At 41.4% G+C, this 13,029-nt stretch overlaps 1 protein-coding gene and 1 pseudogene across 1 annotated transcript in view; one reads left to right on the forward strand and one right to left on the reverse strand.

Moving 5' to 3' along the window:
* Nucleotides 1-13,029, reverse strand: part of LOC136657724 (sodium channel protein type 1 subunit alpha) — a 65,880-nt gene that overhangs the window by 2,238 nt on the left and 50,613 nt on the right. Inside the window, exons 21-25 of the mRNA XM_066634679.1 lie at nucleotides 4,834-5,115; nucleotides 4,081-4,134; nucleotides 3,616-3,753; nucleotides 1,632-1,736; nucleotides 708-978 (exon numbers count right to left, since the gene is read on the reverse strand). Coding sequence (XP_066490776.1) covers nucleotides 708-978; nucleotides 1,632-1,736; nucleotides 3,616-3,753; nucleotides 4,081-4,134; nucleotides 4,834-5,115 — 850 coding nt within the window. The remainder of the gene's footprint in view (nucleotides 1-707; nucleotides 979-1,631; nucleotides 1,737-3,615; nucleotides 3,754-4,080; nucleotides 4,135-4,833; nucleotides 5,116-13,029) is intronic.
* On the forward strand, nucleotides 10,323-10,443 carry LOC136638287 (5S ribosomal RNA; annotated as a pseudogene).

Here is a 13,029-nt window from a genome sequence, read left to right on the forward strand (position 1 = left end):
AGAAGTAGGCTATACCTAGAGTGACCATATAATTTATTATTCAAACCGGGACACTTTTGAGAATGAAAGAAGGTGTTAAAAATTAATCGATCAAAATTATATGATTGTTTGAAATATTTATTTACCAACAGAATCCAGGACTGCCCCAGCCAAATCTCAATGTATGGTCCACCCAACAAAAAGACTATAGAGGTAATTAGCAAATGTGAAATTTCTACCCAGCAAAGCAGGCAAGCCTGCAGAGTTGACTTAAGAAAGGAAGGGTAGCTGCCTTATGGTGCTTAACAATGGCTTGCTTTTCTCTCTGATGTTTGAAAAGGCAGACATTAGTCACAAGCTGAGAAATAGCTGTGTACTTTGGTCTCACTGCACAACTGAGCAGTGGATGAAGAGAAGTTCTAAAAGGTCAGAATCTGCAGGATTCCTGGCATGGCAGGCTGCCAAACAGTGGAATGCCACTTCTGACATGGATAGCTTTGAGCTTCACCCTGCAATAGCTAGTGAAGCACATAATAAACAGTTTCATAGAAATTATGCCAAATTCGCTCAGAAACTATGGTGATAAACATCACAGAAGAATTTAAACATGAAGTTTCGGTGAAACTAGAAAACAAATATGGCTGGAAACAGTAATGAAAAAATGTTCAGTGTGAGACACCTTGAAATAATGTTTCTATTTGACTGATTTTATTTAAAATGGGTCTTACCTACGATGGAAAGGATGACAACCACAAAATCAAAAATGTTCCATCCAATGGTGAAATAATAATAACGCAGGGAAATCAGTTTGAGGACACATTCTCCAGTGAAGAGGACAATGAATATAAAATTAATTCGGTATAGAATGTCCTCCGTTTCATCACTTTGATCATCGGTTTCTACCATCATGGTGACCATATTTAGGCAGATAAGAATCATAATGCTTATGTCAAATACTTGTCTTGTCACAAAATCAAAGACCACACCTTGGTATTTGTTCTGAATATAGGGAAAAAGAAAAGAAAAGAAAAAAAGAAAACTTGTTCAGTACAAACTATGGTGTTTAATTACAACATTGGTCAGATAATGAATGCACATATGTGCGTTATGTGAAAAATTAAATGAATAAGAGCTGCAGAAATACAAACCCCTTTAAAAATAATCCAATAGTGATTGCTGCCTTCAGCCTATAGATCAGGGGATGGCAACCTTCTTCCACATAGAGGCCAGGCATTGGGTCCATCATGAGTAAGAACACATGTGCATTCGATATGCATGCACAAACCTCCCAATTAAGGCCATAGAGCTAAGCAAAAAGAGATGGGCATGGTGCAGAGACAACCATGCCCAGACAGAGAATGACACTTAAAGAAAGCTTCTGCCCTTCGTCTGCTAACACTTTAAGCCTTACAGTGATAAAATTACAAACCTGAATTCTTTTTTAGGACCACCATAGGCCAAGTGGATATATCTTTTTGGGACTACAGGCTGGATGTAGTGGTGGTCTTGAGTGGTGGGCTGTATCCAGCCAGCAGGCCAAAGGTTGCCTACCCCTGCTCTAGACAGATCAAGCCCCTTCTTCTTTGCTTTCCCATCTTGCTCTTTTAAAATTAATCTTTCAGTCTTGAATAGACTAGGATGGTATCACTTACCCCTGGTCTAGGTATAGGTTTTTGTGGCTTTTTAGACCCCAGTTTTTTCATTGCATTATAGTACTTTTTCTGTTCTTCTGTCATAAAGATGTCTTGACCTCCAAAGTAAGGGCATAACATGAAACTTGGTTATAATCACCATATGCATATCATATCACCATATCACCATATGCAGCCTTTACATTTGCATATTAATCCAAAGAAAAATAATTATTAAGCATTGTAATTTATCTTTATAATGTAGCCATTAACAAATTCCTCTCAATGACAGTCAAAAGATATGCAGTTCAAACTATTGTGATTATTTACTAGTTGCAGAATTACATTCTATAATGTACTGGAAGAGTTTTAATTAAGCAATATGCTCCACAATATTGCATTCAAGATCCAGCAAACTAGGAATATTGAGTAGAAGGGAGAGTTACGCTGCAGTCCTGTATACCCTTTCGTGGGAGTAAGCCCCACTGAACACAGTGGGACTTACTGCTGAGTAGCCATAGATGGGATTGAACTGATACAGCACAAGCCTGTGCATGTCTACTAGAAATAAGACCTACTGAGTTCAATGGAAGAATACTGCCAAATAAATGTGTGTAGGATTATAGCTTTAGAGTCAGTGTTTTGAAATATGAATAAAGTCAAGTGAGAGAAAAATTTCAGCATTGATGGTAGTGCAGTTTCTATTTTCCTTTTAATTGAAAAAGGTATGGCTTCCACTGCCTCAGTATACACCTGGGCATAAGTCGATCATAAAAAGTAAATATTGGGTGAGTGGATTCTAAATAACTGACTGTAATATTATGTAATGCATTAGGATTGTTTGGCAACTATCTGCTGTTTTTTTCTGGAATATAAGGGTACATACATAAGAAACAGAAATCATTGTCAACTGTGCTCAAAAGGAAATACAGTAACCTAAAATAATACAGTATCTAGATTAGAGTGTGTCAAGAGGCAAAAAGATATTTGGAATGGACCAACACTGACAAGAACAGTGTATGTAACAGTGTACAGTTGATTAGGTTGCCTAGTCATTACTTTTGTCCCACCACAGTTATATGGCTGAAGAACTATCATTCCCTGTGCATGTTTTTTAAGAGGATACATCCCGATAGACGTCATAAGCATATCTTTGCATGAAATGAAGCCATTGGAGGAGATTGTTCTGATCATGGAATCCCTAGTCAATTATCTTTTTCCTCCTTTCCTGTGATAAAAAGGAAAGTGGAAAAACTACCAGATTACCATTTGCTTGTACCTCTTCAGTAGATTGCACACCAGGTGTGTCTTTTATGTGAGGAAGGCTAAAGCCACTTTTGTTGGTGCTGTTCCCCCTTTTTCATTCATAGATATAAGCCATAATTATATTTCTCAGGCAGTCTGAGAAAAGGGGGGGGGGGTTTGTGATCAAACAAGACCCCACCAGAAGCTGCTCTCTAGTGCAGGGGTGTCAAACTCGTTTCATACAGAGGGCCGAAGTTAGCATTCAGGGTGCCTGCTGATGGCCGGAAGTTACGTCATTAACCAGAAAGTGACATCATTAAGCAACTGATGATCAGAAATCAGCACTTTGTTCTCATTAACTGCATTAACCGCAAATGACAGAAGAGAAAATACGCAAATCTTAATCATATTTCAAGATATGGGAGAGCCCAATTTTCATGTGGGCTGCTGTTTCAGCAGTAGCACCTCAGCGCTGCTCAGCAGCAGAGAGCCTGAGGGCCGAATAAAAAGCTTCCGGGGGCCACATCCGGCCCCCGGGCCTTATGTTTGACACCTCTGCTCTAGTGCCTCAGAAATGTTACTCTTCAGTGTTTTGTAAACCAAATGCTTCCTCCAATGAACATAAACCTTTATAGGCACCCACCTGTTTTTTATGTGTTTTAAACATCAGAACAAGAATGAGTTCTCATTCATTTGAACTCACATATCTTAGTCAAATTTTATATTATGTACGTTATGGATGATGTCTATGAATACTTATCTTCTTTTTTTGCTGATTGAAGTTATCAATGATGACACCAATAAACAGATTCAGAGTGAAGAAAGACCCAAAGATTATGAAGATGACAAAATAAAGATACATATAAATGTTGTCTTCATATTTGGGTTGATCAAGTATCTATAAAATAAGTAAAAAGATGTTAAAATCTGCAACAAAATACCTTGCTTATTTAAAAAAAAAGATACTGTACTGGTTTGCACTGATTTAAAATATTCTCCTCTTAAGACTATCACTAACTTAACTGAAATTCCTGTTATTAGAACAGTGAAGGTACTATTTAATTTGAACAGAATTTATGTCCATATTTCTATTAACCTTACTGTGTAATCTTATATATGTCTACTTCGAAGCAAGATTCATTGAGTGCAGTGGGATTTATTTCCAAATACAGATGTATAGGATTGCAGTCTTGGGTATGTGTCATAAACAATACAGAGTACTTACATTTCTTGAGTCAACTGCTGCATACATAATATCCATCCATCCTTTAAATGTGGCCTATATCAGGAAAATATTGAATGTATAAAATGCTGAACTTATGATAGAGCTCAATATTTTACATCAGTGTATTTATTAGCAACAGAACATAGCAGTAGGAACACTTTATAAATACTCTATCTAAAAGAAGACTTGCCTAAGTGAAATCTTGGTTTTCTATATCTTTGGGATTATTCAGAGGCAAACAAATTTTCAAGTCTACTGTTTTGGTATATTAATAATACAAGGCACACAAGATATCTGTGGAAATATGTGTGAAATGTTCCAAAATAAGAAAACATATGTGCCCTTTTGCATAATTTATACACCCAGGATGCTCTTCATAAGGCCACACAATGATCAAATTATGGGAGAAAAGTATGGGGCCCTTAATGAAATCCACAAGCTCCAGACAGTAATTCCTCCCATTTTAGCCAAATTAGTCTCAAATGTAGCTCTCTAGAAATATTAATCAAAAGGGCCAGCACAAAAATGCAGGGGGGGCTGGGACCACTATGATCCCTGTAATTTAAGACCTGACGTAGCTTTTCTAAATGTCCTGCATTTCTGCAGTGATGTTACACATTGTGCATATTCAGATTCATGCACCACAACTTTTTCAGGAATAGTAGCAGAGAGTAACATTAATGTTGACCTCACTTTTCATTACATGCTAAAAAAAAATACAGGAAGTAACATATGTAAAGGGTATTCACTTACAACTTGCAGTAAAGAAAGATACCCAAATCCTACATTATCAAAGTTAACCTTCACATTTTTCCATCTGGCTGTTTGATTTGCTTGTATGAGTTCATCACACTGGCTCTTATTGTTAACTTGATCACTGTCGAACATTTCACCATCTGTGGTGTTAATACAGTGGTAGAACTTGCCAGCAAACAGGTTTACTCCCATGATGCTGAAAATTAGCCAGAATATAAGACAAACGAGAAGCACGTTCATGATGGATGGAATTGCTCCTAAAAGGGCATTCACAACCACCTAGTACACAAATACAGGAGGAAAAGAAAACAGTTTAAGGATATTTGCAGGAGAGATGCAAATACTCTGTTGCACCAATTTGGGGGGGGAGGGGTCAAAGCAATTAAATAAAACATTAACAGCAGATTTTGATTGCAACAGAGACACTTTTAAAAAGTTTAAAACATTAATATATCCAATAAGACAACAAAAATGAGAAAACTAAAATAACTAAATAAAAACACAAATTAAAAAAAAAACAACCTGATAACATGAAGGTTGTTGATCTCTGAAAAAAAGAGAAACACATTTAATAGTAGTATAGAAAATCAAAATATAAAAGGAAAATAAATTGTTGCTCATAAACTTAAATGGCTATATAATTTACTTAAAACTAAAAACACGAATGGCAAGATTTTTATTAAGAGAATTAATCAAGAATTAGTACATATCTCAAGGAGTATATGGAACCATGCACTATTATCACAAAGATTAATTTCTTTGCATAAGAAAGCCAGAACGTTTTGCAGTATGTGCTTATCTAAATAATCACATAGTTTATTTCAAGCTCCAGTCTTTATTAAGCAAATGAATCAACTTTCCATTAAACAGTTTGTTAAAAAAAAATGAATTAAAAATTCATGAGTCAATATAGGGTAGTGGTTAGTTAAAGGACCAGAAACAGTTAATCACATAAGATTATTAGGTTGTTCAAATAAAGGAAGATTTTGCCCTAATTGCTAGTAAGTGACACTCATCTGTAGATTAGATAAGGTCATGTCCTCCCCAGCCCTACAATTTTGTCCTTCTGTGGGAGGTGAATAAATGACCTGGAGTGACAGAGCTGCAAGAAACTGCAGTGGAGTGACCATGTTCTGATAGCTTGCTCTGATAGCCCTCTGCTCTGCCTACTCCTCTTTCTCACCTGCCCACCAAGAAGGACAGATAAGCAAGAAGGTGGAGGTGGAGTCTTCCTTGCTTGCTTCCTCTAACCAGTGCTGCCCCCTTCCACTTGCTATGCACAGCCCTGTTCAAACAAACAGGATGGGTAGAGCATGCCGGCACCACTCCCACCATGCATCACTTATCCTGTTTATTTCAGACAGGATGGCAGGAGTAAGAGGGAGGAGGTGGTGCAAGAAATGAAGATAAAAGGAGGGGGGTCTGCCTAGCCTGGGCCCCCTCTCCTCACTCACTTGGCTGTTTCCCTCCGTTGGATGGGCAAGGAGGAGGAAGCAGCAAGGACAGCAGTGGCGAGGCATGTGTGCACTAATGTGCAAGCATTTTTTTTTTTTAAATGGGGGGGGGTGCATACTAGCAGGGGTAGTGGGGATCCACCCAAACCCAGTTGCGGATCTGCTCAGGCCACATCTGCAGCTAGTGATCTTTATAAAAGCAAGCCATGTGTTTTTCATCATGACAAATATTCTTCTAGTATCTACAGGGATTTTATTCGTATACTTGTTAGAGTGCTCATAGTTAAAATCTCTGGGTATCCCAGCCATAAAAATTGAAAACTGCTGTTGGTTTGATGGATTAAAAACAACATTTCGTCCTACAATCATTGTAGACATCAGCAGGCATCCAAAGGCAAAACTCCACCCTTTAGATGCCCGATGTCTACAGCAATTGTAGAACAAAACTTTGTTTTTAATTCATCAAACAGCAGCAGTTGTTTTTGAATTTTGTGGCTGGTATACCTAGAGATTTTAACTATGAGCACTGTTGCCCCTGGCTATGATAGTCTGAGATAATCTGAGAAGCTAAATAAATTGAATTAAGGTCCAATCCTATCAAGGGCCTATGGCAGCTGATCTCATGATCCACTTCCGTAGGCCCCATTGCAACAGTGTGAACGCTGCTCTTCCAGTGCGTCCTTTGTAGCTGCCAGCACAAATGACCATAGGCTCTGCACACATGACGGCGGTTCATCCAGCCCACGCCAAAGCAGGTAAGGTAAGGACGGGCATTATGAAGTGAGGAATGGGCTGGGCATGGGGCGTTTTGGGGAACAGATGGGTGGATCTTGGCAGCAGTGCATGCCAAGATCCAAACTCCCTTTCCCTGCACCGAAAAGCACCAGCAAAATAGCTGGTGTAGGTCTAAGGAGCTCTATTGACAGTCAGGCGGTCTATGGAGCGGGAAGCAGAAAATAGTTCTCCTCCCAGGCCATCTGGTCGCCCTCTCCCCACCAGTTCATAGCATGCAGCCAGGTCTCATAGTAGGAGCTACAGAGCCCAACTGGAAACATTTTTTTGTGGAGCCCCAGGTTCACAACCTCGGATTCTAAAATCTTAGACTTATAAATAAAATGTATTATAGACTTTATATGTAGAATGGAAAGCAATCAAAATGTGCACTTAAAAAGTGCATATGAGTTAATGGACCAAATGGACCTAAGCACATTTTAATATAAAATTGCATATAAGACTAGATTACCCTAGCACAGGGCCTCCTTAGGCATGGGATCCAATTGGTCCAATGGGCTTAAAGCTGGTCTTGCATGCAGTACCATAGTTCTATCAGTGTGCTGCATGCTATGGACTGGTAGAGGGTAAGATTGGGCCCTTGACCTTTAAAGAGAGTTAAAATGCAATCCTAACCAGCAATTAGGCCAGCTCAATGGGCTTGTGCTATCTCCTAGGTGTCACGAATGTGCCCTAAAGCACATTTGCACCACCTCAGAAGTTGGATAAGATAGGCATGAGGTTGTATGCCGGCCTCCTGGTGCTAGGTCCTGAACAGCAAAGGGTGGTTTGAGAGGGTGGGGTATGGGGTGGGGGAGGGCAGGGCATTACACTAGGCTGCTCAAATTTGCACCAGCGGTTTTGCTGGCGCAGATCCGAGTAGCCCCATAGGGATGGCTGGCATGCAACACAGGGTAAGGGGATAAATATCCCCCTTACTCTGAGTTGCACCACAGCCATCTCCTAACTTGCACTGGATACAGTGCAGGCCAGCTGGCCTGCCTGTTCCAGCTCAGGTTAGGATTGGACTGCCCATAAAGTAATGCTCAACTGAGTGTACATGACAACCTCAGTATAGAAAAGAGATTACTAAAATGGAATGTTGATGGATCTCTTAGTAAAGCTCTACCAGGATGCACACAGAAATAGTGGAATTTCCTTCACTATCAAGCAGCAGAACCTTCCTTATTTCAAATCTTTCCCAGGTTCACCATCTTTTTTTCTCCACCCTGAGAAGTTGGAAAACTAGGGTAGCCTTCCAGGAATCATATCTCTCAAAATAACAGGCAATTCAGTGCTACGGTGTTTGCAGGCTTCACATATTGGGAAGGAAGTAGTCATTATTGGTGTTGCAATTATAAAGGAGGAATCATAAGGGGCACTAGAAATGTACAAGCCCAGAACCTCTGCTTCCAGCCTCCAAGAACACTCCTGTTTTCCATTTCATTGAAGCTCTGTATGTCCCATGTGGTTGATCTACCAGAAGGGTAAATTTGTCTGAGAGTCAAAAAGGAAGATCACTGCCCACTTTCATTTTAAAACTAGCTATTGAGGCTGAGCCCAATCAGATGGCCTCTACCATACAAATGTGTACTGTTGATGGCCAATTGGTAATGTTACATGTTAGCTAGCACTTGTATTTGATCATTATATAAAGAAACTTCCTACAGTATATAAGGATTTAATATACCCTCCCTTCCCCCAGCATGTGAAAGAAAGGTGATCATTTTGCATTGGTGAAGGGAGGGGCTGAGTGAAGTGCTGATGGAGTGTCTTCTTAATGACTCTTATCTTAGAGTCAAAAGGTCAGCAAGGCTGTTTTTCAATCACTGGAGCAAAGAAACTTGTTTTTTAAATTGATTTGCCATAATGCGTTTTTTTTTATTCAGTGCTTGGAATGGAACCCACATGAATAATTAGTCTCAACCTATATTGGGTTTAGGAGCTAGATTGTGCAGAAATCCATCCTGCAAATCTAGTTCCACCAGTTTCAAGAGAATATACTTTTCTTTACATGAGCAGAAGATGTATGGTGAGTATATATTGAGGACAATATAATGCTGATCGCTACATTTTTCTCTGTACACATAGTATTGAAAAATTAACTGATGGACGCTATTGTCTGAATTTTATGCTTCACCAGTCACTGCCCTTCAGGGTCCTTTTGTTCTTGTACTTGTGAATCCACATGGTTAACTAAATGTTGCATATTTAGACAGAGAGTGTATCTTGGTGGAACCCTTACAGCTTGTATAGCTACCTAAGAAACACCTCCTTCTTCTGGTCTAAAAAGTTAGGTTGTAGTATTTCAAAGCTTAGCTTCAAGTCTAGTTGTTACACAGATATATTTTCTTATTTGCACAACTGGTCACAGATGTGACCACCTTCTCTTCCCATTTTTCCTGTAGCAATATTCTGCAGTTCTTTTGGAAGCTGTCAGCTCCCAGCTACTCTATTTTAAGTGTTTAAGGGCACAATCCTATCCTGCGCTGGAACAGGCAAGCCAAGAGGCTTGCATTGTAGCCAGTGAAGAATAGGGGCCCAAGGCAGCTCAGCCAGAGACAAGGGGAAACTTTTCCCTTTACCCCTGGGCAAGGCGCCTTTGGCCCAATGGGTCTTCTCAGACTTGCGCCACCACCTCAGCTGGCACAAGTCCGAGGAGAGCGGAGTGACTTGAAGCTGCTCCGTTCTCCCTGGGAACAGGAGTTGGGATCTGGCATAACTGCCAGATCCCAGCCCCACCTCCTGCTCCCCACCTGCCCACCCCTGAGGCCACCCACTGCCTGACCTTCCCCCGCCCAGGAACACCTCCCACCCTTCCGTCTCCCTCCCATCCACACAGGGCCTTACGTTGGTCCAGCCGGGCCAACGCAAGACTCATGGAGGAAGTCAGTGTGGAGACTTGTGTCAGCCTCCACAGGCTGGCACTCCTCTGAGCGCTGGCCCGGCTTCTTCCCAAGGAGGCAAAAACGTGCCTTACAGAATGTTTGCGACTCTTCTGGACTGGCACAAGGGACTTGCACCAGCCCAAGTGAAGGGCTGAATTGTGCCCTATGTAGTATATCTGGCAGCAATCCTAGACTGTGAGAGGCTGTATGTCAGGGTGATCTCACATACAGCAATCTCTGTCTTCTCAGGGCTTGCCTTCAGGTCATCTAAACTTTGAGTGACATTGTGACAAACTCACGAGTGTACCACCAAACCTGTGTATTTGTCCACTGTGTAAATTAACAGTATAGAGCTTTCCCCTTAAGAATGGAAGCATGCAGCAACTGTTACCCTGCACATGCCTGATCTCTTCGGATCTCAGAAGCTAAGCAGGGTCAGGCCTGGTTAGTACTTGGATGGGAGACCATCTGGGAATATCGGGGTGCTGTAGGCTTGTACCATAGTCTTTCGAGACTGAAGGTTGCCAACCATGTCTTATAGCATTGGTTCCCAACCTGGGCATTGAAACTTCCAAGGGGGTCGCAAGATGATTTTCAGGGGATTGCAGAGAGCTTGGCACAGCTATTTAGGAAGATTCTTTTGAACAACAATCTGCCACCAACTTGACAGGCAGAACTTAAGAACATGGTTACTGAGAATGTGAGGTGGGAAGAGAGAAAGCACAGCAAGGACCTGAGTGTTAACAGTTGTTCTTGGAGTATTTGTTATTGTAATCATTTGGTGGTAAGTATGCTTTCTTTACTACCTTTCTGAAAGATATTGTCCTCCTTGTGCCTGCTGGGGCCTCTTTGCAAATTAGTGTTGCAAAACTTAGCAGGTGGGAACAGTGGGAATTTCTGGCTAGGGAAGAGGCTTCCCTATTAAACTGCCACTTCCTCAATGCTTCTGGCTGCTGCCTTGTCTCGGGCTTGTCTCAGTGTGTGTGTGTGTTTTCTTCTGCTGAAGTCTCTCCCAGGTCTCTCTCTGAGTCGGCATGTTGTACCTTCCCTTTGTACGCCTAGGTGAGTCTCAGTGTGTGGGGAACGTAAATACACTGAAGACTATCTAAAATTTGGCTTTGCCACCTTGATAAGCAATGGCATAGAGAAGCCACAATGCATTCTGTGCAATGTTGTTCTCGGTGCCGAATCAATCACTGAGTCAAGACTGAACTCAAAACTCAAATGTCACTTAGAGACAAAGCAGAACATTCTAAAAAGGATTTGGAGCTTTTTTGACTTTCAAAAAGTGTGCATTATTAAAAACAATCACTTCCTGTTTAATGCCATCATTTCAGGCCCTGCCAGCAAGTGATGTCACTTTCTCTTTCTTGCCTAATGACATAACTTCTTCCCAGAGATGGGGACTTGTGACTTGTCAACTCGACTTGAGTCACCAAAACACATTTTCGTGACTCGTAGGAACTCGAGTCATGCATGTCAAAAACTTGGTCACTGACTTGGGAGTTTTACCCTAAAAAATCTGATAGACTTACGTCACGGAGACTTGTCTTTTTGGGTCAAAGACTCGGTGATTTGGCTTCATGTGTGTGCATACTGGCTTACTTTTCCCCCCTGCTTTCACATCTCTCCGAAAGACCTCATGGGTGATCCAGAAGCTTACATTTAGTCTAGCACAAGCAGTAGACTTGGTGGGAGAAGGATAAGTTGGCTTCAGGAGTGGGCTGCAGGACTGAGGGGGGGAGGGAGGAACGCTTCATGAGGCTGGGGGGGGAGAAACCAGAAGATGATGGGGGCAGCCCATGGGAGGGGGAAGTGGGCGCTCTTGTTTATCTTGGAAGGAACAGATTGGCCAAATGCCTGGCCTGATTTTTTTCTCTAGACAAGGAAGGGAAGGACAAGAGAGGGGGTTCCAGTGATAGGAAAATCATGCCTGGATAGCCCAGGGAGGGGATAAAGAGGCGGGCAAAGTGAGAGAAGGAGGCATTTCATTGTGAGAGAAAAAGAGGAAGGAAGCTCCATTGACCGCAATGGGACTTCTGAGTAGACCTGCAAAGGATTGGGTTGCAAGCCTCCTGGCTGGTATGGGCAAGCCTCCCTCGCACCTGCCGCTTCTGTCCCCTCATACTGCCCATCCCCTCCTGTCTTGCTGAGCTCATATGTCTCCCTGTAGGTCCATCTGTGGCACGCTGCTCGGTGCTTCTTCTGAGGGTGGAATTGGGAATTGAGATATGAATGGAGGGGCATCACTGGGAGTTCATAAGGAACTGATAGCATTCTGCACTGCTGAACTTACTAGAACAACAGCAGAACTTTCGTTTACATCAGTGAAATGAAAAGGTTGGTTGAAGTGAACGATGTCACCACATTGTTGACCTCAGATGGGACGGGAACATCCAGGGAGTGTTAAATGAGAACTCACTCTCTCTCTCTCTCTCTCTCTCTCTCTCTCACACACACACACACACACACACACACACACACACACCACCACCACCACCAGCACCTCCATTTTTTCTATGGAGCTGTGCCTGACTTGCTCGTCAATAAAATAAAGATGAAAACTGAGGTAAAATTAGGGAAGAAAGACAAAAGGATGCATTCCTTATTCTACTTCAGGGACAGTCAAAAAGGAACTGAGGACTGGGCCTTCTTCATACCCTTGAGGCATACAGTGTGCATGGGGTTTCCCCATTCAAGACAGGGCAGAATGCTTGACAAAGCTTTGAAAGCTTCCAAGGTTGTTTGCGCAGAGATGCAGAATTTCACGTGACTATACAGAGATCACAAAGGAGACAAAGAATGCAAAATTACTGAATATATGCCATGTCAGATATAACTTTTAAAATAAAACCTGCCAGATAGTAATACAGACTCTAAAATAATTTTATTGACTGAAAAAGTTCCTGTCTATTAGGTACAGGTCATTCATATTTTTTAAATCATCTCTGAATAGCATTGAGGTCTGAGAACGTGTCTTTAGAAGATCAGGTATAAGAAAACTATTTTGAAAACTTACTGAGAAAGAGTTCAAATTTGTTTTCATAAAACCAGGGACAAAAAGCAGAAGTGGTTCGTAA

This window comes from Tiliqua scincoides, chromosome 1 (assembly GCF_035046505.1).
Source record: "Tiliqua scincoides isolate rTilSci1 chromosome 1, rTilSci1.hap2, whole genome shotgun sequence".
NCBI lineage: Eukaryota > Metazoa > Chordata > Lepidosauria > Squamata > Scincidae > Tiliqua > Tiliqua scincoides.